Here is a 27,603-nt window from a genome sequence, read left to right as displayed (position 1 = left end):
CTAAATAGGTATCACTTAATGATCTAGGAAAAAGGTATTACATCTGGTCACATTAAACACACACAAACACATATTTGGCATATCTGATCCCAGTATTGCTAGGTGTAGCTCTCCAGGCTTTGACATCCTCTTTCAAAAACACCATGGTTTTGGCCCATTATGTGGAAGGTGAAGGGGAAACTGAGAGGTCCAGGTTTGAGCTACCAACCCTCTTAGCCAGATTAGCTTTACTTTTCTGTTTTACTCTAGAATTCTGCATAAAATTTCATCTAAAGAAGTATTCTACTATTATTAAAAAAATTTTTTTAATCATGGAATAGTCTAACTCCTCTATTTTTTAAAGTTGAAGTCTAGTTGATTTACAGTGTTGTGTTAATTACTGCTGTACAGCAAAGTGATTCAGTTATACATATATATATACCTTCTTTTAATACATTCTTTTCCATTATGGTTTATCATAGGACATAGAATATAGTTCCTTTGCTGTACAGTAAGACCTTGTTATTTATCCATTCTATATATAAAAGCTTACATCTGCTACCTCTAACCTCCCATTCCAGCTCTCCCCTAACCCCATCCACCTTGGCAACCACCAGTCTGTTCCCTATGTCCGTGATTCTGTTTCTGTTTCATAGATAGGTTCATATTTTAGATTCCACATATAAATGATATCATGTGGTATTTGTCTTTCTCTTTCTGACGTAGTATGATAATCTCTAGGTCCATCCATGTTGCTGCAAACAGCTAACTCTTTTATTTAAAGCTGAGGAAATGTTATCATATCGTTTATTTCTTACTCTTGATGCCTTTTATTTCCATCTTTTAAAAGATGCCTGAGAACTTTACGCCTCCTGTTCCCATCACATCACCAATCATGAACCCGTTGGGTGACCCCCAGTCACAGATGCTGCAGCAACAGCCTTCAGCTCCAGTACCACTATCAAGCCAAGCTTCATTCCCACAGCCACACCTTCCAGGTGGCCAGCCCTTCCACGGCATACAGCAACCCCTCAGTCAACCAGGCATGCCTCCGTCTTTTTCAAAGCCCAATATCGAAGGTGCCCCTGGGGCTCCTATTGGAAATGCCATGCAGGTAACAGTAAATTTGTGGAAGTGGGAGATGGCTCTATTTCAGTATTTTTTTTAACATTTTAACTTTTATGGTTATACTTTTATTATTATCAGTTTGATTTCAATTTATACAACTTAAGTAGGAAATAATAACTTTTTTAAAAAGATTGATCATGTATGTATATTATTTTTCAATGACACGGCCATATACAAACTTTCTAGAAGGGGCTTATGTATTTTCTAGTATATGTTAACAGTAACTTGGCGATTGCAGTATTTCATTTGATCTAATCAGTAGCCACAATTTAAGATCAGTTGAATCCATATTTGCATCCAAGGTTGCTAAGCAGAAGCTGTTTCCAAAGTTTTTTTTCCTTTAAAATCTAAAACAAAAATGTGATGAGTTATATCTTTTCTTGTGTATATGTAAGAGCTAATAATATAGCCATATCTTTGGATGGAGATATAAAATTTGTACTTGCTTTTCACATTACAAACAGCTAGTTGGCAGGGCTCTAGATGGTGAAAAATCTATCAAATTTCCATATAACTGACTTAGACATACAAAGAAACATTTTGATCTATTCATGAAAAATAAAGAGGTTGGGTCACAGTTCAACGAAATAAATTCCTGCTCAGTTAAATTCTAGTTCTTCTGTCTGTTGTTGTCTGTGACTTGTTGAAGTCAAATTTCTAAAGATTATATCTCTATCACAAGAGTATGTTTTGCTGTTAAGAGATTTCTGCCTAAGGAACTTCGAAATATTAACAGTTGCATTATAAAAACCAGTGTTTTGATGGAGGAGAGAGGACCTCCTTCTTTCCACAAGAATATATACATTATAAAGATGCATCGTTAATTTTTATGATGACAAGTCTATGCTGTTTGTGAAGCCATTCACTTTGTTTAGACCTGGGTGCTCATGCCATACTCATCTGGACCAGAACCTCAGTTACCAGCGAAAAGGGGAGCTGCATGGATGTGTGTGTTCAGCCAGGCCATAATGTCCAGCTTCCTGTCCACTTGCATGTCTCTGTGGCACCTCACACTTAACATATCCAAAATCTAATTCATAGTCTTCCTCCCAAACCTAGCAGTTGTTTGGTGTGCCCTGTTTCAGTTAATGGTGCCGTAGTCCTTTCTGTTTAATCCAGCCAGACACCTTAGCATCATCTTTATACTCTTTTTCCTTTAACCTGTTTTTCAGATCTATCCCCAAATCTTGTTGATATTACTTTAAAATCTCTCTCAGATCCCTCTCTGCATTTCCAATGTAGTCCATGCTGCCTTCATCTCCAGTGTTCAGCAGTGCAGGAAAGCCTCTAGTTGGTCTGCCAGCATCTACTTTGACTCATCTTTTATCAGGTCTTATCTCCTCAGTGCTTAAAACGTTACAGCTTCACATCCTTCTCAGGATAAAGACCAAAGGATTTCACATTGTCTGGAAGCTGTCAGCTCACACTCCTCCTTGCTCTCTCTCTGCTCCAGATTCACTGACCTCCTTTCAGTCCCTTGTATCATAGTCCTTCCTGTGTACATGTTCTTCTGTCTGGAATGCATTTCCTTCCCCATTTAACTGGTTAACTCCTACTTATCCTTCTGAAATAACTTCCTTAAAGAGCCTTCCCCTCAGTTAAATCCCAATAATATTGTCTGTTGGTTCCTGTGATACTGACTTAAACACAGTTGCTATTTTACACACATTTATGACATTTTAAAACTTCCTCTTCCATTAGCCTGTAAACTCCCTGAGGGAAGAGGTCATTTCTGTATTGGCTCACCAATACCTAGCCAGTGCCTAGTAAATAATTGCCTAATATTTTCTATGAATGAACTAATCAATCAAAATTTTAAACACTTAAACATTCGTTCTTTGTTTTCCCATCTCTACATTCAGTAAGATCATGGTCTCTTCTATCCTAACCTTTGGTTTAATCTTGCAGTTTGATAATAGCCCAGTTAACAGCCTCCAAAGAATAGAAGAATGTCAGGGTAAACAAAAATGAGCCAACAAGCAAAGCAAGCAGCCACTCCAACCAGCCAACTTTGTAAAATGCCTTGTTCTTTTTATTTCCTACTGGCACAGGTCTCCTTCCCATCAATTATATACAGTACTGACCAACATATTTTCTAATTAATCAAATACTTTATATCCAGTCCTATTTTTGAAAATAGAAGCTGTAGAAAGATTACCTGTATCTTCTGCCGAATATCTGATTTTTATGTTTGCTTATCCCAAAGTGATTTCACATGTTAATTTTTCATTTGATTTTGGATAGCCTATCCACAGGGTAGTTGGTTTCTCTTTATCATAGATTCAGAGCTTTGGTATAGGTAGCTCCTGGTCATCTCTAGTCATTTTATGGTATTATTTCTTCCAGCATGTGCAGTCTTTGCCAACAGAAAAAATTACCAAGAAACCTATTCCAGATGAACACCTCATTCTAAAGACCACGTTTGAGGACCTTATTCAGCGCTGCCTCTCTTCAGCCACAGATCCGGTATGTATGTTTTATTTTGCTTAATTAAAATAATCCCTTGTGGCGCTCTTCTGTAATTATTGCTTAAAGTCTTACAAGATGTATTTTGAAAGTTTATACAAAAGTAGTAAAGCTAGCACTTACATATAGTTTGCTTTACACATAAAAACCTATTCAAAAAAAAAAAACCTATTCAATTGCTTTTTCATATAACTTTAATACTTAAAACAACTTTATGATAGGTAAGTTTGTGATATTTATTTACAGGTGAGAAAATTAAGGCAAAAAGCAGTTATGTAATAATTAAGGCAGAGCTTATGCTAATGCTAGATTCCAGCATTCGAATCTAGTCTGGCTCCCATTCATGCTCTCAACCACTATGCTCACAAAGTCTCATCAGCAAACCTCATGCCTGGCACAGAAATAGAACAGAATGGTGATATGCAAGAAACTCAGATTTGGGGTTTCTTTCTGAGCTTGCCTCAAAGCTTTAAAAAGTAGATAGACGATCTTTAACTTTGCAGAGACCTTAAAAATAGTTAAGTGTTTTAGATGTTGGAGTCATATTCATAGTCAAAGCAACTGATTTTTACTTAGTTTATTAAAGGATGGCTATGTATTGGCAACAACAATTCCACAAAGCCAGTCTTGTTTCAGATGAAATTTCACGTTCTGCCAGCAAACATTGAATATGTTTATTTAGTCACTGGCCACTTGTCTGCTTGAAAAAACAGCCTCTGGAATTTGTTGTTTCATCAAACATCGAATATTAATATGTGCAGCCTTCTACTAGTCTTTTGGAAAGCAATTCCCTGTAGTGAAAGTGTCAGGAAAGCAGAGGCAGGGGAAAGTTAACATAAACGTTAGCTCCTTAGGAGTTCTGGGAGTGATGAAAAGACCCAGCTAGGAACAGAGAACAGGTGAAGCTGATGAACAGGTAGGTGTACAATATCTCCTAGGCAGAGAGGTTACCATCATGCAAAATGGAGGAGTCCTAATAAAAGTGTGGGAAAACTCCAGTCTTCCTCAGGGATGAGTCAGTGTAATTAGAGTAACTAGTACACAGCCTTGCTTAATAAATTTTTGTTGAGCTTAACCTCCGCTAGGTCACCATATCATCTTCCTTCTGGTTACCCAGGACCCCTGGGCAGAAGAGAAAGACAAACTGCTCCTGTCAGTAGTTGGGAAAGAAGTTCAGTTACTGCCCAGGACTCCTGCTGGTAGCTAGGTGTGATTAACTTTGAACTCTCCACAAAAGTCCATTTTAATCAATACTTGAAATCGTTTTTATAGTATGTCCAAACAACACAAAGTAGTTTTGCATCACAACTTAGTTCATGAGGTCATCCTCGATGGCACTCCTCTTCTGACACACTGACATTCCTTCCTCAAACATACTAAGAGTGCATCAGCATGAGAGACTGTACCTGCTGCTCCCTCTGCCTGGAACTCTTCCCCGCAGAACTGCAGCGCTCTTGCTCACTTGTTCTTGGCGTCTGCCCAGATGTCCCGTTAGCCATCAGGACTTTCTTACCACCTCGTACTGCCAACACTGCTGACCCCCTTACCCTGTTAACTTTTCTTCATGGCACTCATCACCATCGGACATGCGATATATTGTTTATTTAGTATCTTTCTCCCACCCAATAGAATATGAGCTCCATGAGACACAAGACTCTCCCCAGCATGGCACGTGGTAATCACTCAGTGCATATTGAAGACAGTGTCACGTCTAAGGCTGTTGCATGACATAGATCATTAAGTTAATCACAGTATAATTTTCACAGTATAATTTTAACCTTTACTTTTAGGATAGTTTTCTTTCACTACACTTGCAGTACTAGGATGAAGGGTAGGAGGACTCCTTAATGTAAGAACTCATTTTAACACGTCCCTCTTACTAATCTGAAGTCACCAGAAGATAATTTTCTCTTTTTTTTGGTGTTTTAAAGGCCCAGAATAAGACAGGATTAAATGTACCAAATGTGACTGAGTGTGTAAGTGGTATTTTTGAGGTGAAAAAAAAATCCCACAGTTCACCTATATGTTTGCCTTCTAGCTCCCATAATGTTCATTGTATTTAATTTACAGTAACTGTTAGATCTTCTATTCTTCCTTCCCATTGCTGCCTCCAGGTGGCCCTTCCTCTTGCTTGTGGATGTAGTGTAGGGGGACACTCACACACCTCCAGTGAGTTGCAGTGCCCATGAAGTCCAGCCAGCGCTCCACTGCGTACACCAGGAGGCAGGGTCTCATCCTCTGGCCCTCCCCCCGTAATAGGTTACTGGTCTCTGTTCAGGTTCCTCGGTCTTAGCTATCTCCATTTCTTTATAAAATGAGGCTGTCTAACATCGTGACTGTAAGGTTTTGTGAAATGAGATAGGGCAATTTCTTGGGATAAAAGTTATTGTTCAAATATAACATATCTGTTTTCCTCTCCTGCAGCAAACCAAGAGGAAGCTAGATGATGCCAGCAAACGTTTGGAGTTTCTGTATGATAAACTTAGGGAACAGACAGTAAGTTTGTGGGGAAAAGAAGGATCTATGATAATCATTTATTCCTGGTTGCTAGCAAAATAAGTGTCTCATGAGCACTCGCATGTACTATATAGTATGCTGGAGGGCAAAACAGTCGTGACAGTTATAGAATGGGCTTTGCTCTAAGTCACACATTTCAGTCATTGGGGATAAGGGCATAGGGCAGTGTGTGTGTGTGTGAGAGAGAGAGAGGGAGAGAGAGAAATTGAGAGGGAGAGAGAAGTGTCAGCCTTTTTTATAACAAAGAGCAGGTAGACAAACTGGCCTGTATTGGCCCTATGGTAATTGGCCTTCTGTTCATTTTCATATGTCCCTTGAATTTAGAAATCAGAGAGTGGGCAGATACTCTGTTTTCCAGAGACCAGATCTGTAATTTCTCATAGTCTAAGACTATGTCTGTCCTTTTCTTTTAGAATAGCTATTACACAAAGGCAAAGCCAAACGCATCCGTAAATGGAGCAGATCAATGTGTATAACTGTGAAGAGAATCAGCAGTAAGGAGTAAATGCACTGTGTCTTCTGTTCTCTTGTCCCCCCACCTCTCCATTCCTTTCTAGAATTGTTTTATCAATGAAAGCACTAGGGGAGAAAAAAAGAATGGGGACTTTTTCATATTTTTGCATTTGAGCATTCCCCATGCCCATTCCTCATATCAATGCCATCAGATAGAAATAACCATTTATCTCATGAGAACCAACCCAGAGAAAGTTAATATAATAGTGGAAGTGGTGTGGCCCATGGACTGATTCAAAATAGTCTTCTCTGAAAAGTATGGACATGTAAGCCAAGTAATGACATGGAGGTGGAAAAAACTATACGTGTTAGGATTTTAAGAGATGACAGGATTATAAAAAGCAGTTAAGAACTGACAAATTGAGTACATGATGAGAACTGTTGCCCTCCTAATGGAAGTGGACCAGAAGTGCAGGGTTTCTGTTGTTGACAAGGTTTTAGAGTAAATTGGGCCCCAGTTCCGAGATGTAATGATTAAGAATCTTTAAACTCCTTTATATACATGGGAAAAATTGTAAAAGTTGTGAGGCTGTATCTAAAATAATTAAAGTATTTAAATTATCTAAAATAATAAGAATTAAAGCTCTTAAGTGGAGAGAGACATTAACATTTCAATTTGGGGAAGGAAATCTGGCTTCTTTTCTGTAAGAAAATACCTGGCTTATCATACATGTATAATTCATAAATAAGTCCTTATTTTGTCATGGTTCCATTTTATAACTTGTGTTGCTTGGTCTGAGAAACTTTCTAGAAATGCTCACCAATTTATACACTTTTTAATAATGTTTATTTCAAGCTCCTCTTAATTATCTGGGTTTAATGTTTATAGAGGGTCTCATGGAAAATTCTTCCTTAATTCTCTCTCTTGATTCCACCTTTCTTTCAGCTTTCAGCAGCAATCATCAGTGGTTTACACAGCATCGCAAGGAGCATTGAGACTCGAAACTACTCAGAAGGATTGACCATCCACACCCACATAGTCGGCACCAGCAACTTCAGTGAGACCTCTGCTTTCATGCCGGTCCTCAAAGTTGTTCTCACCCAGGCCAACAAGCTGGGTGTCTAAAGGATGGCTTCACTCTCAGCGAATATTGCCATTTTTCCAAAGAAACATGTTTTAAAAAACGATAAGATATGGACCAATCCTCATTAGCATGTTTCCATAGCAGCCAGTCAAGAATATTTACATTGTTTCTGCAGATATACTCACCTTAGACCTACTCAGAACCCTGGTGCTTTCTTTTGTTTTAATCTTTTGTTGCCCATGATGATTTTCCTATTCTGCAAATAATGTATTTCCTGGATTACACATAGTATGGCTTCCTGAAGTATTCTAATAAAATATGGTTTTTGAAACCTCAGATTTACTTTTTGGATAAGGAGTCTTTGGTTATGCATAAAGCAGAACTGAAACTAAATTTCTTTTCATGTCCTCCCTACTTCCTCCATGTCAATCAGATTAAAGTGTGTAATCCTGTTTGTGTGTATGTAGTCTTTTTTTTTAAACAGCTACTCACAGTTTAGTTTAATCTCTATTTTTTGTGTCTTTGGCTTTACTTTGGTCCTGAACAAATAACTAAATCTAGAGGCTGCTACATAGATTTTAGCAAACATTAATGAAAAGTGGGATCATGAGATCCTTAAGTATCTATAATTATGATTGAGCACTTTCATTCTGTAGAATGCATTGAACTTTTTTCTATTAATAAATGTTTTTAGTATTCTGTTTGAGTTTTAAGATTGAATTGTCTCCATTTTATGTTTAGAAATTTATTCATCCATTTTTTAAAGTTACCTATATCTCTGAGGTTTAAGTTCAGAAAGAAAACTTTAACTTCTGTCAACCTCCTGAGTCACAGCCAGACATTTTTTCAGCCAGTTTTTTTGTCAGATGGTTTTAATGTAATTTGTCTTAAGAACAGTGTGATAAACAAAAGATAGGGCTTTGTAGGTGGCGCAGTGGTTAAGAATCTGCCTGCCAACGCAGGGGATACGGGTTCGATTCCTGCTCCAGGAAGATCCCACATGCCTCAGAGCAGCTAAGCCCATACGCCACAACTATTGAGCCTGTGCTCTAGAGCCCGTGAGCCACAACTGTTGAGCCCTCGTGCTGCAGCTACTGAAGCCCACGCGCCTAGGGCCTGTGCTCTGCAGCAAGAGAAGCCACAGCAGTGAGGAGCACCGCAATGAAGAGTAGCCCCTGCTCGCCGCAACTCGAGAAAGCCCATGTGCAGCAACGAAGACCCAACACAGCCAGTAAATAACAAATAAATTAAATTAAAAAAAACAAGATAATGGTCCCCATAGACTCTTGAGAATTTGATACTAATAATTTTCATTGTTTAAGCAATTTTACCTAAGTGAGTTGGAAAACTAGAAGATAAAAAGTGTGACTACTGTGGAGATAGAGGTGCTGTTTCAAGGACTAAAAGTAGTTAGGCATTTTGCAGCCTAAGTGAAATAGTTTGCAAGACCCTCTTAATTTCCTTTGCTGGTATTCCCTGCTCACCAAATAAAACCCCTCTTTTAAAAATAAAAATAGTTTTTTAACTAAAAAAAAAAGAGGGCCTTGATAACATGTATGAGCATTGGAGCCTTATGTGTGGGGTGATATATCTGTTCCTTGCCCCTCCGTCTCCTAAGAGTTTGGTGCCCTGAGTCAGTCCTATGCCTCACTGAAGTGGCGACTTGACCTTCTGGATCTGACCCTGACTGCGGTGTCAGCCCAAGACCCCATCTGAACAGCAGGCTGGCCTCTAGTAATTTTTTGGATGTTAGTGCCCTTATAGTTAGGGTTTGTGTTATGGTTGCATGATTACCTTGACATGACAATGGCATAACTGGCTGCATTTTACAAAAAAACATATTCCAAAAGATGAGAAACAAGAGTAGGTAGCAGTGGAGCCCTGACCAACCCCAAAGATTTCACAAGTATGAGTATAAAAAACTATTTGTCACTGACATCTGAGTAGCTGTTATCTGTCCTTTTTTCAATACGGTATTGTGATTTTTTTTTCCCACTGTGAAGACATTTTTATATGTGGATGGAGGCAAGAGGGCCTGAACCCAAAATACAGTTTAGTCTCTGAAATATGAAGAGAACAGGAGATTATGGGGAGAGGTAGTTTGTTTTCCTGAAGAAAAGCAAACAAGGAAAGAGGTGTGAGGGAAACTGGTAGGTGGGGCTAGGTGTTGGTTGGGAGACGTACAAATCTCTGGGACATGCTTATACTGCACATGCTTCTCTCCTCCACTCTGCGTGTGACCTTTTGGGCAGGGTGGGATGGATGCACCTTAGCCCCCATCTGAGAATCTTTACGTGTATGGGATACACAGCTGGTGGAGACAGTTGTTCATTTAAATAGTGTGGCAGCAGGGAAAAGTTGGGAACAGCTGCTCTGCACCTGACTGTTGAGAGTCCAACAAACCTTTATATTCCTTTGGATTCAGAAAATTCCTGTGTATACTGGGGGACAGAAAGATGCGGTGGGATTCCTGGCAACCCGATGTGTGCTACTTAACACCTGCCTGAAAAATAAAGGGAGGGATGGTGACTGGTTAACACTCTTCGGATAACCACTTGTCTCCGGAGCCAGATTTGGGTTCACCTAAGAGTGACTGCCCGGCCATCTGTTCACTGCTCAGCCATAGTGGAGACTTCATGTGGAAAGCACACCTAATCTATACATGCACACATACATATAGACGCATGCTCCCCTCTGTCGTTTCACGGCTGTGGCGGCAGCACTGCCAAGGGTCAGCCCTGACAGATGCTGATAATGTCACAGGCAGGTAGCATCTCCAATTACACAGTGAAGAAGGACTGCCTAGGGACTTCCCTGGTGGCGCCGTGGTTAAGAATCTGCCTGCCAATGCCGGGAACACAGATTTGATCTCTGCTCCAGGAAGATCCCACATGCCATGGAGCAACTAAGTCAGTGCGCCACAACTATTGAGCCTGCACTCTAGAATCCGTAAGCCACAACTATTGAGCCTGTGTGCCACAACTGCTGAAGCCCTCGAGCTCCACAAGAGAAGCCACTGCAAAGACGGGCCCCTGTGTGCCACAACTAGAGAAATTTATTTTTTAAAAGAAAAGGACTGCCTATGCACAGAAAATCTTAACTGTTTCCTCTAACAGATAAATACTATAAAGCTTTCAACCAAACTAGATTACAAAGAAAAAATCAAATTAGCTTTATAGTTCCACTTTTCCTGGCACTCTGTTTGTAGCATCTGTTCTGCTCTGGGCTTTGGTGAGCATACCATTCACTCAGGTTCAGGCTGAACAGTGCACTTACGAGCTGATTGGGGTCAGACTGTGCCATTCCTTCATTTCTAGCTGTTTGCCTTTTCTCCTTTCTGAGAGATGTGGAATGTGTGGATTTTAAGGTGTTGGGAGAGATCTCGAAAAGCAAATAGACTTTGGTTTACCTGTGGTGCATGCTTTTTGCACTCTGGATTAATGTTTCCAGAGATCTGCTAAAGTATTTATTTAGCAAACAATGTCAATGAATCACCTAGAATGACTTTCTACAAACATCATTATGCAGTAATGTCTGAGGTCATTATTTTAATGGAGCTGCACACCCTGTTGAATTTGAATTTGATTTTTGACTGACATTCTACAGGCTTAGAAGTCAGGTAGGCCTGTCTCCGCTTTCATTGCTGGTGTCTTATAATTTCCCAATCCCTGAGTTTCTAAAACCACCTTTTGTGTATCAGTGGGCTTGCACTGTGCAAATAGGAGAGGGGGTGACTTCAGAAGCCTTGTGAAATAGAGCAAATCTTCCTATTTCAAAAAGACCCAAGAGCTTGTTGGAATTTTAGTTATTATATATGAAGTTAAACGTAACAAAACTTGTATCTTAAGCCTATCTACGTTATCGCTTATGTATCTTTAAAGGCTATTACATTTCTTAGCTCCTGAGAGTAGCGTCTGACCTCCCATCTGCAGGTGTGCTCAGAGGCAACCGGAGGCAGGTCCACGCTGGCTTGACACGTGCACCCTGAACCCTTCTGTTTGGGGACTGAGGCTGCAGCATTGGAACAAAACAGCATTATTTCACTTTTTGTTTGTTCGTTCATTTAAATATATATTTAGAACTGCACTTTGTCAAAAATCTTTCCTTCTCATTCCTCAGTTAACTGAGGTTTTTACTTTCAAAGACCACAAACCAATTTGCAAAGCATTCACATCCTAAGTGCTCGAGTGTTTAGATACCCCTCTGGTGCTTGGTTGAAGGGAATCACATGAAAACGAAAATGCAAAAACTGAACTTCGGGGGGTAGCTCTGTGCCTTCCAGCATCTTGTACAGCAAACCCTGACTCATCTTTTTACCCCCAAAATATGTCTTCAGTAGCTATTGAATCTGCCACTATCACAATGACTTACTTGCATTTAGTCCAAATAATCTCGTTTACTCTCAACAGTATGCAAGTTGTACAAAGTTTCTCATGCCCAAGCTTGAAAAATGATTTCCCAGTAGATGAGGCGGTTGTCCGTCCTAACATCATGGTATTTATTTACATGGAGAGATCTTACCAGAACCCTGTGCTTCTCTCTGTTTCAACACTCTGGCAGCTGCGAGCATGGCCTGGGGAGGAGGTTGCAGCCATGGGAGCTGGTGCCGCGGTGGCCGAGTGGAGCAGAGACCAGGGGACAGCATCAATGGTGGTCAATTGACAGCATCAATTAGTTTACTGGGTGGGTGCCGGGTACTGCCGGCCCCCCTTCTAAAGTGCGGTGCAAAAGGGACATTGTGTATGCACCGTTCATTTGGTTGGTTGTTGTTTTGTGTGTGTATGTGTGTAAATTTTTTTACTTTTTTTTTTTTTGCAGTTATTAAATCTGTATGCATGGAATTTAAAACCTCTGCCATATGTATATCCACCAGTGGGCATTATTACCATGTTGTGTAGAGGGTTGTGTCATGCAACACTGAGAATGCTATGTTTAGCCTTGTTTTTTCAGAGTTGTGTTTTTTCAGTCATTTCTTCAAGAGAAATGAAATCAGTTAGTTGGAGCAAACAAACAAACAAAAAAAACACAAACTTCTAAAATGCTTTATGCAGTTCAATGGAGACTTCATGTCCGAACACATGTGTTTCCAAGTAGGCAATGTAAAATGAATCAATAGAGAGCCCATCATAGGAACAGAAAGGATTCAAATTTGATTAGAAGAGGAAAGTTCCAGACCTTTTTTTCTGAATAGTGAAAGGGTAGTCAGTGAGTATATAATTTAAAGAAACCACTAAGGATGACCAGTAAATATGATTTGGTTGACAATGAAAAATAATTTCATCTTGTACTTGGTCCAATAAGGGAAATACCCACTCCAGGAGGATTAGAATGTACAGTGGAATTGACTATAAAATAACAGATTTCAGTACTAAAGAAGGAAAGCAACTATCTCCTAAAAGTGACCTAAAGATAATTTGCTTTCCCTCTGGATACATCTCCAAATAACAAATGAGCTTCTCCAATCACCCTTTTTTGTCTTAAGGAGTCTTTGGGGGAGTTTTCACAGGCTGGAGTCAAGTCCACCAAGGGTTCTCTCCTGGGAGGTACTGCTTGGACACACTGATTGAGGGGATCCAGTGCTCACCTGATCTAGGTACCGAGCACCCTCTCACTCAGTGCTCACGGCAGCCCAAGGAGGCTGGTACCACTGATGAGCAGTAGAATCTGGACTCAGACTCAGGTCTCAGCCTAGTGAGCATATTATCCCCACCCACCCCAACAAAACCATATTCTTCCCAAAGTAAGGATAATTCCTGTTACAACGAAAACCTGAGTCTGGGCTTCTGATTTTGCTTTTTCTCCCCTCTCCCAATAGCCTGCAGAGACCTGGCGTTTCCCACAGAAGAGGAATATGGTCATTATAAATGGGAAAATTCACTGAGTATTGTGCGCTGGCTTCTTTTCAGGCAGGTTCTCTTTATATGGTGGGACAGAGAGCCCCTGGCAGCCCAAAGCCTAATCTCTGCTGCTTGTGATCTACAAAGGGAAGAGAAACCCTCTCACAATATCCAAACACTGTACTGCTGACAAAGACAGCTCTGACTGCCTCTGCTTGGATCTCATGCCCCCTACTTGATCAGGTTCTTGCCCAGAGATGTAGGGTACCTGGCCCAGGTAATGCACTCACCTGAGGAGACTGATTTTAAGCCCCACCAGAACCACATGGAGTGGTTCCCCAAGGGAAAGGGTGCAGTTTAGAGAAGAAGGCAGAGAAGAGTAGGCAGAACAACCCATTACCTCTTGTAGATCACAACAGGGAGGTTACCATACCAGGATTCTAGACTAGATGGTCACAGTAAAAAGCTATTAGGGAAAATAGATAACAAGGAACTACTATATAGCACAGGGTACTGTACTCAATACTCTGTAATAGCCTATATGGGAAAGGAATCTGAAAAAGAATGGATATATGCATATGAATAATTGAACTACTTTGCTGTACACCTGAAACACAACATTGTAAATAAACTATACTCCAATATAAAGTAAAAATTAAAAAAATAAAGACTATGTGTTTAAAAAAAAAAAAAGCTACTAGGGAGCCTGCTCTATCCCAGTTGCTGTAATTGTATCTTTACGAGAGACAGTACTGAAGAGCACCTATCTGAGAGTCAAGAAGCTGGGTTCTAGAGTCTTCTCTGCCTCTTACTGTTGGTCAAACTACCTCACTTCTTTCTGCCTCCATTTCTCACCTGTAAAATGAGGGGGTGGGACTAGATGATCTCTAATTTCACTTCCAGCTCTGGAAGTCTATGACCAATCTACCTTTCCCACAGTGTCTTTTCATGTTACCTACAAGTCTTCAGAAGGAACCAAAACCAATTGGGATAAGCACCAAAGCTCTGAAGAAAGATGACAAAAACAACTCAGCTCTATTTATATTTGGACACCTTTTTCCCTTCTGTAGAGTTCATTTCATTTCTAATCTGGAGAAAAATCAATGCAGTGCTCTTATTGATTGGAAATGAATAAGTGGGCATTTAAGAAACAGTTTATAATTTGAGGACTTGGGACAGATGTATTTGCTTGTCCTTGAGGTCCTTAAGTAGTGAGGCCCTCTCAGCAATGATAAACATTTCCACGAAATTAACCTTTCTACACACTCGTTCTTGACATCAAGAATATGCTACATCAAGAGTATCCTATGTAATTTGATTACATAGGATACTCACAGTGAACTAGTTTTTCCTCTGGTGCTGCAAATCTGGGTCACCCTTTTGACATTCCTGAATTCTATTGACAAATGCCCTCTCCCAGCTAGAGAACCACAGGGCCTTTGCCTTCAGAGCAGCCCCTGGTAACTGACACAGCAGGAAGAGAAAGAGGTCATTGAGACAGAAACAATGACAGTAGCTAACGCTGAGAAGTAAATAAGAGCTTCTTCACATTTATTTGCCCTTGGAAACTGAAATAACTATCCTAAAAGAAAATGGAGTGGGTGTTGTGGGGGAAGGGAACTGAGGAGCTGGAAGAGAGGTAGGTGAAAACCTCGTCAATGCTGTCTTTCTTCTGCTAAGACAACAGGGATTGTTCATTCATTTCAGAGAGCCGGGATTTGGGAGCAGGGAAAGAGACAGAGTGGGGAGGAGTGGGGTTTAGTTTGTAGACCTCGTTGCTAGCCAGATGTTGGTCAAAGGTGGATGTGGTGTAGGTATTAACAAATGTTCACATGTCATAGCTGGGTCGTAGAAAGGATGATTCCTCCATAGCATTTGTTAGAGTTTGTGGCATACGCTTCTTGTACTGAGCAGTTGATTATTCTCTGCCTCTTCTACCGGGCACTGAGTTCCAAAAGCACAGCCACGTACTCCTCCGTCTGTGGAGCTGAGCTCGGGGCTTCCTTCTAGAGGAGGCTAAATAGATAGATGCTTAATGAAGGACTGTTAACTGATTCAAACTGAAGATAATTTGGAAAGATGCAAGGGGCAGCCTGTCACTGGCAGGTGATATCAGAGACAGGTTTGGGTTGGTTTCAATACTTCAGTGGGTTTTTCATTAAGTAGACCCTCTCTTATCTAAGAATTAGGAAGTAGGGGCTTGAGATCTGGCTATTTCCAATGCCCAGTTTCCTGCTGCCAAATTGGAGCACTCAATGAAGAGTGGTCAGGAAATGGGGGAAGGGTCTTAAGCAATAAGGCTGGTGTTTTTGTTAAAAGCAAACCCCTTCCTCTCTTCACATCCCAAGCAATAGAAGCATTCATTTCAGAGGAACAGGTCTCCCCTTGTCCACTGGTATAAAATCTCAACGGGAAAAAATTTCCAGTCCATTTAAGTACAGAAGCAGGGATGCCGACCCCCCTGTGACTGGAGGAAGCTGAGAAGACGAATTTTCTGCTATGCCGTGGTGTTCCTGTATCTCAAAACTAATCTTCCCGTAATCTTGGAGGCTAACTTCCCAACTTTATGCTCCCCTGAAATCACTCTAATCTAAAGCCTATGACTGGTTTTCTCACCCTGGGAGCAGGAAGAGGTTTACATTTGAAATTGCTGTCCATGCACCTCATGCAAGAGGCAACCTCCACCCCCGCCCCTGAATCCACAAGAGCTGCAGAGCTCATTCCTTCCTAAGCCAAAGGAATTGCCTTAAACGATTACCTCTGATAAAGCAGAACAGGAGATTTTATTTTATTTCATGGTTCCCTTCAGAGCAAGAGAATCCTGGTGCTGCCAGAATTCCTTCCTTCAAGGTCTCAATCTCTCCAGCCCTCCCAGGGAGGCGTCTCTTCCCAGTCTGGGGCCCCCAGACGCACCCTGGCTTCCTGGCCAAGAAGGTTTCATAACTGCATGGAGTCTATCTCTCTGGTATGATTTAAAAAAACAATAAAATACCCACATTATTCAGCACTTACTAGGTATCAAACACCATCCTGAGCTCTATTCCTGTGAGGTAGGGGGTAACTCCATTTCGCGCATGAAAAAACTGAAGTTAGATCATTAGGTAAATTGCACAGCGTGGAGCTGTCTTAATTCTTACATTATGTAGGATGAAATTGAAGATCTAAGGGACTGTCATTGTCCCCAAATCAGAGTACTCAGTCTTGCTAATTCAGAGTGGTGAGACCAAACTCAAATCTAGGTTTTCAGATGCCAAACCTGGATCATTTTCACAACACTGTAGTTCCTGTAGCCAAAATCTAAATTTCCTTAAGAAAACCATAGGCATGAGAATCACTGTAAATCTCTAACTTCAAGAATGGATGCTTTCTTTCTCTTTCCTTCCTCCCCAGAGCTGGCATTTTCTCCACAATCTTTTTCTTTTCTTTCTTCTTCTTGGCTGCACCGCGAGAGGCTTTCGGGATCTTAGTTCCTGACCAGGGATTGAAACTGCGCCCGGATCTGTACCGGGTCTTAGTTGCGGCATGTGGGATCTAGTTCCCTGACCAGGGATGGAACCCGGGCCCCCTGCACTGGGAGCACGGAGTCTTAACTACTGGACCACCAGTTGTGAAGTCCCTCCACAAACATTTTTGATACAATTAAAAAAAATCTTGTATGTACCCTTTAGCTAGATACTTCACCAGGCTCACTCCCATCTCTGAGACTTTCCTGGCACAGTTTTCCAGCTGGGAGTCGCTATCAGGTCATTCTATCCCTCAGGGCCTTGTTTGCTGCCAGCCTCTCTGTTAAGCCCTCCTGATCACACCAGGCCACACACCTCACAAGCAAGTCTCATACACAGTTTTTATAGGTAGTGCGGCCATCCAACACTTTTGTCTAACATCTTCTCTCTCTCTCTCGACCTGAAGCAACTTCTACTCCAAGGCACATACTGCTGAGCAGAACCTAGGCATTCCGGCTACAATGGTTTTCTCCCAGTGCATCTCAGAGCTGCCCTTTTGTCGTTCGTATTTGTAACCTTGTAACTGTTCATTGACATTTGAGAGCTGTTACCTGTCTTTGTTTAGGAAGCCTCCCCACAATCCTTGCAGACCCCGCTCACAATCTTCTCCAGCTAAACCCTGGGCACCTCCCTGTGGGACTTCAGTCTCCTTTGGAGGTGCTGTTCACATACCTCAGCCTCCTGGGCTCCAGCGACTGCTACCTCCTCTATAATCCTGTGGCCTCACCTTGCAATTTATCATTGGAACTTCTTATAACCACGATATGTCTTAAGTTCCAAAGACCACTCTTGGTGCACAGTGGCCATGGCTTGCTTGCCTTTCTCTTTCTCTTTCTTTCTCTCTTTCTCTTTCTTTTTCTTTTCTTTCTTTCATTCTTTCCTTCCTTCCTTCCTTCCTGCTTGGCTGCATTGGGTCTTCCTTGTTGCACGGACTTTCTCTAGTTGCGGAGACCAGGGGCTACTCTTTATTGCCATGCGCGGGCTTCTCATTGAGGTGGCTTCTCTTGTTGCAGAGCACGGGCTCTAGGCGAGCGGGCTTCGGTAGTTGTGGCACGTAGGCTCAGTAGTTGTGGCTCTCGGGCTCTAGAGCACAGGCTCAGTAGTTGCGGTGCACGGGCTTAGTTGCTCCGAAGCATGTGGGATCTTCCCAGCCCAGGGATCAAATCCATGTCCCCTGCATTGGCAGGCGGATTCTTAACCACTGTGCCACCAGGGAAGCCCGCCAATGCTTCCTTTATTCTCATTTCCTAACGAATAGAAATCCACTCTTCAATTCCTTCAAAACCTCAATGCCTTTGCTTCCTCCACTATCTGTGAGTCCTTAGCTTCCCTCTGATCACATTTCCTTCCCCTTTCCCCAGCCTGGACTCCTCATAAACTTCTGTCTCACCAGTACCTCAATTACCTGGCTCTCTTGTCCTCCCATCAAGCCCCCATCCCTGCTTCAGTCTGGAGATCTCCACCTGACTGCTGAGTGAGGCTGTATCACCATGACTGTGCAGACTGTTACCATCACAGGCTTGTGGCATCCATTCTTAGTTGGGCCTTTAATTGGACCTTTTAAGGTTCTTGGTCAGCTTCCTCTCTCATTCTGCTCAACAGCTCTTGGAATCTTTCATCACATTCCTCCAGCTTTCTATCCGCTTACCCAGCAGGTGATCTGATCTTCCCTTCAGAGTAAATCAGCCATCACGGCACCCAGCCTCACTTTACTTTCTTACTCTGCAAGCTAAATCTGCTCTTATCCTCCTTTCCTCTCAGTCTCCAAAAAAAAACTGTCCCTCTGCTCAAAGTGAAGCCAACCATCTGATCAGCTGATCTCATCCTGTTTAACCTTCTCTCCAATCCTAGGAAAATAGCTCCTTCAAGCATCCTCTTTCTTATATTTTTGAACTTTGATCTTTCATTATCTTTCCCTAACCCAAAAAACATATTCAAATTCCTGAGACACACACTTAATTTCACCTCTCTGTCCTTTTCTTTATTGCCAAGTTTCCTGAAAATTAATTTACACAGGGATGCCATGCTTGTCTCCTCCTCCTTATTCTTTGTTTTTTGGCCTTGACGCGCAGCATGTGGGATGTTAGTTTCCCCACCAGGGTTCGAACCCGCAACCCCTGCATTGGAAGCTCAAGGTCTTAACCACTGGACCTCCAGGGAAGTCCCCCTCCTCCTCCTTATTCTAAAACACACCTCTGTGTACGGTCTGTTCCCATCACTCAATGAAAAGGCCTCAGCAAAGGTCAGCGATGACCTCTGTATTGGAGTGGGCTCTTCATTCTCGTCCTCCCGAGCTTTTCTGTAAGGTTCAAGGTTGTTCTCCCATACTCTGCTGCTTCTTCCCCATCTCTCATCTGTCCTTCTTGGCCTACACCACCAGCTTCTCTTTCCTTGCTATTCTCATAAAGAGTAGTTCGCTAGAAGTCTATCCTGGATGCTTTTCTTACCTTCCCTGGGCAACTGCTTCCACCGCCATGGATTTTGCTAAATTGAACTACAACTAAGTTACTCTCTCTAGCCTAGACCTTTGCTGGGCTCCAGGCCTATATGTATATTCAACAACCTACTCAAGGGACTTCCCTGGTGGTCCAGTGGCTAAGACTCTCCCAACGCAGGGGGCTCGAGTTCGATCCTTGATCAGGCAACTAGATCCCACATGCATGCCACAACTAAAGGTCCTTCATGCCTCAGTGAAGACCCCACATACCACAACTAAGACCCTGCATAGCCAAATAAACAAATAAGTATTTTTTAAAAAACCTACTCGACAGTTTCACTTGGATATCCAAAACAAGACTTTTTTTTCTTCTTTAGCTTGCTCCTATTTCCTCAGTCCCACCTCAAAAATGATGATTTATGTGATAATCCTGATGATGACTAATATTTATGGATTCCTTACTACACACCAGACACTGTTCTAAACACTGGTCACCATAGAAGTACTATCCAGCAGGTATTATTACCCCCATTTCACAAAAATGGTAATAAACACAGCACAGTTTAGTATCTCAGTAAGTGACATTGTCTCTCACTCGAATACCCAACCCAGAGACCCAAAAAGAATCCTGTACTTTTTATTTCTCCTCCTTCATGTTCAGTCAAGCATCAAATCCTGTTAGTTCTTCTATTTGAGTTTCTCGGGCTTTATCTTCTCCTCTCTAACGCGTCTTTTCCAGAATCTGTACCTCTGTCTTACTTCAGACCCTCCTCAACAATCAACCAGACTCTTAAAATGGTGCCTTAGCTGGTCTTCTTGCCTTCAGTCTGACCTCCCTCTGCCTGCAGTCCAGTCATTCGCCACACCTCTTCTAGAGGGGTCCTTCTGAAATGCAAACTTGATCACGTTGCTACACTGCATAAAGCGGGTCAGTGACTCCCCTCACCTACCACGCGGCGCTTTCTGCAGGGCATGAAAGACCCCCACGTACCTCCATGAGGTGCCCACTGCATGTCAGTTCACCTCCCACTGCTTCCCTACTTTCACTTCGGATAGTCCAGACATCTCTCTAAGTGACACACGCAAGAGCTTTGGCACACACTGTTTTCTCTGCCTGGGATGACCTCTGCCATTTCTTTGTCTAATAAACTACTCATCCTTCAAAACTATGCTCTCTAGTATGTAGCCAGTAGCCACATGAGGCTAATCTGAATTAACATGTGCTGTGCTATAAGTATAAACACTGGATTTCGAAGACAGTGTGTGAAAAAAAGTATACATGCCCCAATAATTTTACATTGATTACATATTGAAAAGATAATATTTTGGATATGTTGGGTTAAGTAAAATATTAAAATGTATTGTTTCTTTCTACGTGGCTATTAGAAAATTTAAATTTACACAAGTGGCTTGAATTCATGGCATGCATTATATTTCTATTAGACAGTACTTCTTCAAAATCCTTAAGCTGTAAACTTAACTGAAGAGGCAAAGGACTTGTACACTGAAAACTACAAAATGATGCTGACAGAAATTAGAGAAGACACAAATAAATGGAAAAACATTTCATGTTCATGGACTGGAGAATTTATACTGTTAAGACATCAATACTAACCAAAGTGCTCTCTAGGTTTAATGCAATCCCTATAAAAATCCCAGTGACATTTTTTTGCAGAAACAGAAAAAAACCCATCCTAAAATTCACACGGAATCTCACTGGACCCTGAATAACCATAATAATCTTGACAAAGAAGAACAAAGTCGGAGGTCTCATACTTCTTGATTTCAAAACTTATTACAAGGCAACAGTAATCAAAATGATGTGGTGCTGGCTTAAAGACAGACATATAGACAATGGAATAGAATAGAAAGTCCAGAAATAAACCCTCAAGTATATGGTCAAATGATCTTCAACAAGGGTGCCAAGACATTCAATGGGGAAAGGAGAGTCTTTTCAACAAACCTCGTTTAGAAAACTGGTATCCGTATGCAAAAGAATGAAGTGGACCCTTACCATACACCAGTGAATTAGAACTAGGATTCAGAGCCCCTGGCTTCCATTCCTGGGCCCTTTCCCCTCTGCTATACACTGCAGGTGTAGCCACAGCTGCTCGGGACACGGCCAGCTCACCCTTCCCTGCACTTCTGTGCAATCAGGGCTCCCTCTGGATAGCTCTAAATTATCTGCGTTAGGAGAGGAGGAATGAACAGACACGATTTTTTTCTGAGGTTAATTTTCCTTGGAACTTTCTGGGTGATGTTTTTTTCTAAAGCCCCAGTCTTAAGGGTGCTGACTTCAAGACTAAGGAGACAGTGCAGAAGCTCACTGGTTAGCGGAGAATTTGCCAAGAACAGCTGCGTGGCTGCTGGGCCGCGCAGTGGGTGGGGCACTACTGGATACTAACCAGCCCTCAACTCATTTATTTATCATCTAACAGGAATTGTTTGAGCACCTACTGTGTGTCTGGCTGCAGCTGTCCAATTAAGAGTTGAGCGGCTGCCTCCATCTCCACAGGGGCCCAAGGAGCCATAGGAACCAGGAGACACGGGGACTTCTGATTCTCATCTCAGATCGGGCCTTAACTTGTGTTGCGACTTGGAGCAAATATTGTAAATTCTCCAGCCTGTAGAAGAAGCAGAAAGAAACAAAAAGGAGTCGTTTCAAAAGAGAAAGGTATTTCTGGGAACTGTAGAAACACACAGCAACAGCAGCAGAAGTGCTGTGAGCCGCTCCGCAGGCTCCATGACCCGGCAGCCACAGCCCACTGCCCGCCGGGCGGAGGCTGCCCACCGCCCGCCGAGCAAGCTGCCGGGTCCCGCCCCGGGAAGCCCGAGTAGCCGAGGCCGAGGGGGCGCCTTTCTCTTTAAGAGCCCCCCAGGCGATCCTGATTGGCTGTAGCTATGCAGGTCTGGCTTCCCCGCTCCCTCCGAGCGCTCCCTCCCCCGCCGCTTTCTCGGCTCTTTCCACACCCCTCCCCCCACCGCTCTGCACCCCCTCCCCCCACCGCTCTGCGCCCCCTCCCGCCCCTTGCGCTCGCCTCCTCTTCCTCCCCGCAGAGTTCAGCCCCGACAGCAGTTAAGGGAGATTCGCCGGCACCAGAAGCCAGGCGCCAAGAGTTGCATCCTTAAGCCACGCTGAAGGCCTGAAGAAGAGAGAAGGAAGCGGAGAAGGGCCGGGAAGGCGGGGCCAGGAGGTGCAGAGATCCCCTCCTATAAGGCAGAAACCGCCGCCGCCATCGGAGAGCTCAGCTCCGGCTGCTCGGCTGCTCGCCTGCTCGCTGTCGCTGCCGCGCGAGCCCGCTGTCCCCAGCCATGCCGGGCGCCGCCGCCGCCGGGGGACAGGTCCCCTTCCGCGACGCCAAGGAGGAAATCCGTGTGGGCTTCGGGCTCCAGGGCTCAGAGGGCGGCGGCGGCCGGCGGCAGGACGTCGTCTGGAGGAACGTCTTCCTGATGACCCTGCTCCACCTGGGGGCCGTGTACTCCCTGGTGCTCATCCCCAAAGCCCAGCCGCTCACTCTGCTCTGGGGTAAGTCCCGTCGGCGTCCCCGGCCCCGGCCCCGAGGCGAGGCGGCGCCGGGGCGCGCGGGGTCGCGGGTCGCCGCTGGCTTCGCGCTGTGCGGCGCCCGCCTCGGCTCTGCGCTCGCATCCCCACCACGCGCCCCAGTCCCCAGGCACGCAGTTGTCCGGCCTTTGGGACGGGCAGGTATCTCTGTCTAGGTATTTTCAACTTCTGCCTCCCCTGCTGTCTGCCGGAGTAGGCGCCTTTGGCGGCTCCTGGGTGGCGAGCGCGAGGGACTCGGGGTCCTGCGGCGCCACCGCTGTGCGCAGAGGCGCGCGAAGGGAGACGCTGAGCACGGGCTGAACCCGGGTTCCAGGGCGGGGAGACCAGTGGGATGATTGTGTCACCCAGGCAGGTCCCAGGGGCGCTCCCATTCGCCGTCTTTCAGCTTCTCAGTCTCCTCTGTGGACCATGGACCTTGGGGCCGAGTTAGGGACAAGAAAGGGAGTTGCAGCGGGGGTGGAGAGACCCGGCACGGGATCAGTCTTGATTTTCGCGCAGGAGATGGAAGAAACCAATTCCCTTCCTGCCTCTGCAAGGCCCCTCTCCCTGCCCCCTCCCTGATCTCTTGTGCCCAGTTGCACTTCTGCGGTCCCAGAAGTTTCTGGGCGAGCAAACCCATCACGCGGCGAGAGCGCTCTGCCCCCAGCACAAAGCTGCGACTGTGGCCGTGCAGATCCTCTCCTGGGACCTACCCCTTTGACCAGTGCCGCTCTGTCACCGCACCTGTAGCTCTCCCTCTCGCTACCCTCTTTCCTAGCACCCTTACCCCAGCCGGCATGGGAGGGAGGCCAGGAGCCCAGCACCCCCACAATCCCCCCCACCTCCTGGGGCCCGGGGGCTCCGTGCCTGCCATACATGACTCCAGTGGCTGACCTCAGAACCAATTTGAAGATGCCTCGCGCCAGCAACTGGTTTTGGCCTCGATCGCTGTACTGGCCACGTTAGCTGGGACAAAAGGCGTTGGCATTGATATCCTGGGCTGAGAATGTGACCAGGTACTCCAAGAAGCCCTTTTAGCTCTCTTTTCCGAGATCGCCAAGGAATGGGGGCAGGAGAAACACAGCCTACTTTTATTTCCAGAGGGGAAGAGGAAGGAAGAAAATAAGAAGACCACTTTCTGCAAAGCTTCTTATTTAGATTAGTGCCAGCTCCAAATGCCTGGGTTCATAATGGGGCCACTCAGTTCCCAGCCATCCCGTGAAACTCTGCAGTCCCTGCTCTTGAAAGCAAACCCTTCCAGAAGATGGGTGCCTCTTAGGGGGGGCACGCGTCTTAGGGGGCTGTGGCTGAGTAGGGTTGAGGAATGATGAGAGGGGCAGGGGTGTTTGGGAATCGTGAAGCCTTTGACCCCTAAGCTTTGGGTAACCTCCCTGCTCAGCCCTCCACTGCTCAGTACATCTCCTCAATTCAGTGTCCGTTTCACCATCTTTGTTGTTATATGCTGGTTTCATTCTCCCCATCTTCCTTCTTCCTTTACCTCCAAATGACTAGATTGTAAGATGCTCAGCCGTTGCTTCAGGGACGTGAAGCAATGCCAACCAAAGCCCTCCTGCCCTGCATCCTCCAGGGTGCTGTTCCCTTTCCACCCCTCTTCCTCCTCCCCCCACCGCCCCGGGGCAGGACTGTGCCTTTGGACTTCAGAGCCCACCTGCCTCCAGGGGATTGGGACTTAGCCTTAATAGCTTCAGTGTCAGAGAGAGCTTAGGGAGACGTGAGCCCTTAAAATATTGTCTTACATGCCTGGAGCTCCACAGGCCCACAGGCTCCACTCCTTACAGTCACCCACCCCCTGGTTCTGGCATCCCACCAGGAGCCACAAGGACAAGGCCTCCTCTCCAGCTTTGCTAAGTCACCTCTGCTCTTCCCAGGCCACTCACTTGTGGTGGAGACAGAATCTTTTTTCTGAAAGACCTTGGCCAGAAGACACCATCCTCAGCCCCAAACTCCTCCAGCTTCCGTAGAGAGGTCAATGCACTGCAGGACTCTCGGATCCCCTTTGTGGGGGATGTTGCCAAGGCCATTCTTGTGCCTTCCTGCACAGTTTTCTGCCTTAGCTACTTTTCATCTGTTCCGTTCCCTGAATCTTGATTCTCTCCCTACCTGGGCTTCATTGCTTCCCCCAAGCACCAACCCCCCCCCCAAAACAAAACAAAACAAAACAGAAAAAGAGCAGACAGTGGTGGATGTTGTAGTTTCAAGATCCTAAACTTGTGACTTAGAAACATTACAAATAAGTGAATGTTAACTGATGGATATCTTGTGAGAGAAGAAGTGAGGGAGAGAGACAGCTAAGATTGGTGTGCTGATGGCTAGAATCTGTAGGGAGACTGTTGATCAGGATTATTTTCATTGAAAGCCCTGGTGCCTTGAGCTACAAATTTCTCCCCACTGGATGCCCTTTTCATCATCTCTCCCACTGGCTCTGTCTAGTGTTAGGGCTGAGTTCATACACCAGTGGGCTATTCATCCACTTTAGTGACCTGAGTTGTCAAGGCAATAGGCTTAACCAGCACATCCATTGCTTGCCACCCTTCACCCCAGGTTGGTTGCCCTGGAAACGAGGCATCCATACAGCACACCCAGCAGAGGATGTTTTAGGTGTGCAGTGTGCAGAGAGTAATTTGCGTGGCAGTAAAATGTCATCCATGAAAGATTTTATCAAGTTGATCAGTCCAAACCTTCTCCACTGCCTCACCTCCACCTTTTTATGACTCTCCTTGGGACCAGAGCACATTGTTTTCTCTTTTTATCCTCGCAGTTTTCTGAGTGGGCAGGCTGTCAGAACAGAATGCTCTTGGTGCCCACCGGTCCTGAGGGATGAGTTTATGAGTTTCAAGGACAGAAAGCAGACTCCAACTGGAGGAAAAATCTTCGCCTGAAGGCTTGCGTTCACAGAAATGCCTGCTTTGAGGGTTTTTGGCCAAAGGGGTGGTTAGTTCATGCCCTGAATCCCAAGATGAGTAGATTAGGGGAGTGAGGAACAGCAGTCATGGTGTCAAGGTCAAAGTCCTGGGGCTCCTTCCCAGCAAGCTTTGCCCTGTCTCTAGACATTCTGGCTGTTGGTTTCCATAAACATGAGGGACTTTTCTGATTCCCCTTGGAGTGTCATCCGAGTCCCCTAAATATGCCTTGGTGATATCATGACAACTTCAGTGACAGTATCAGGCATGCAAAACAGTAATCTGCCCTGCTCCCTTCCATCTTGCCCCAGGGCAAACGTGGCAATTGCTAAGGTAGATACAGGATTCTCTGGTGCCCTTCAGATTGCTGGAACCCAGCCTATGGTGAGGAATCTGAGCAGTGGCAGGGACTGACAAGGCAGTCTGGCAGGAGGGAGGGTCAGGAGAGGCTGGGGTTTGGAAGGTGCTGGTGCATCAGTCAAATTCTATCCAGTTCTGACAGCTGCCCAAAGATGAGCTGTCTTTTGTCAGGCATTGCGTAACCTGAATCCACACCTTAAGTGGTCCTAGTGTCTTTGTTGAGTTGTGCTTCATTTTCCATCAAATCCCTAGCATTGTTGAGGAGCTCCAAGAATGCACAACCTTGGACTTCTGTTTTACCTCCAGGTTTTCTAGGGTGAGCACAGCTCAGAAGAGAAACAACTCTGAATGTGAGTCCCTGCTCACCTACTTACTTACCAGCTGCATGGCTTTGGACAAAAGAACATCTCCAAACCTCAGCTTTCTCACCTGTAAAATGGGTCTATCAATACTCCTTGCTCGGACTTCCTAGGTGGTGCAGTGGTTAAGAATCCGCCTGCCAATGCAGGGGACACGGATTTGAGCCCTGCTCTGAGAAGATTCCACATGCCTCAGAGCAACTAAACCCATGCACCACTACTATTGAGCCTGTACTCTAGAGCCCATGAGCCACAACTATTGAGCCCATGTGCCACAGCTATTGAAGCTCACACATCTAGAGCCCGTGCTCCACAAGAGAAGCCACTACAAGTGAGGAGCCCATGCACCACTATGAAGAGTAGCCTCTGCTCGCATCAACTAGAGAAAGCCCGTGTGCAGCAAGAAGACCCAACGCAGCCAATAAAATAAATAAATAAATAAATAAATTTATAAAAAAAATACTCTTTGCTCATAAGGTTGTGAGAACTAAATTGGAGAATAGATATAAATTACTTAGCACAGTGCCTGAACCTTGGCTGATGTCCAGTGATTGTTAGCTGCCCTTATTATTATTGGTCCTGATACTGGCTTTTTTTTCTTAGTAGAAGGAAAGAAGGCCCCCTCGTAGCACAAGCAGTTCACAAAGCTGGCACACAGCGTGGCTTCATTGCCTCTCTTGCGTGGAAAAGATTGCTTTGGCTTGGGAAAGGGGTTCTTTCTTAAAGTCTCCAAAGAGAAATGAACACAGATCCCCCGTCCCTCCTCCCTCCCCTCTTCCCTTCTCTTTCCTCCTCTCTTCCTCTTATTTTCCTCCAAAAGGCCACTATTTTGTAACTAAGAATCCTTTTGTTCAGCTGACAACTTGCCTGGTCTTTAGTGTGTTTGGGGCGGGGGGGGGGTAGCTTTTTAAGTACAGCCAGGGCCAAATCATTATGTCTCAGGGTCTCAGTTTTGACTTTTTTCCTGTTTCCATCTCCTTGAGTCATTTAAAAAAAATCTTTAATGCTCAAACTACT

At 44.3% G+C, this 27,603-nt stretch overlaps 2 protein-coding genes across 16 annotated transcripts in view; both read left to right on the top strand.

Annotated features, from left to right (window-relative positions):
• SEC31A (SEC31 homolog A, COPII coat complex component) overlaps positions 1–8,080 on the top strand; it is a 51,957-nt gene extending 43,877 nt beyond the window's left edge. For all 15 annotated transcript variants that reach the window (XM_057725981.1, XM_057725980.1, XM_057725979.1 and 12 more), the window contains 4 exons: positions 830–1,093; positions 3,454–3,573; positions 5,998–6,069; positions 7,490–8,080. In XM_057725981.1, the coding sequence (XP_057581964.1) occupies positions 830–1,093; positions 3,454–3,573; positions 5,998–6,069; positions 7,490–7,669 (636 nt within the window). In that variant the 3' untranslated portion in view covers positions 7,670–8,080. The remainder of the gene's footprint in view (positions 1–829; positions 1,094–3,453; positions 3,574–5,997; positions 6,070–7,489) is intronic.
• A 14,392-nt stretch (positions 8,081–22,472) lies between these two features.
• Positions 22,473–27,603, top strand: part of SCD5 (stearoyl-CoA desaturase 5) — a 140,901-nt gene continuing 135,770 nt past the window's right edge. Inside the window, exon 1 of the mRNA XM_057727626.1 lies at positions 22,473–22,931. Within this exon, the coding sequence (XP_057583609.1) occupies positions 22,718–22,931 (214 nt within the window). The 5' untranslated portion in view covers positions 22,473–22,717. The remainder of the gene's footprint in view (positions 22,932–27,603) is intronic.

Source organism: Hippopotamus amphibius, chromosome 3 (assembly GCF_030028045.1).
Source record: "Hippopotamus amphibius kiboko isolate mHipAmp2 chromosome 3, mHipAmp2.hap2, whole genome shotgun sequence".
Lineage (NCBI taxonomy): Eukaryota > Metazoa > Chordata > Mammalia > Artiodactyla > Hippopotamidae > Hippopotamus > Hippopotamus amphibius.
The sequence above is the reverse complement of the archived record's forward strand: the minus strand, read 5'-3'. Positions and strand labels throughout refer to the sequence as shown.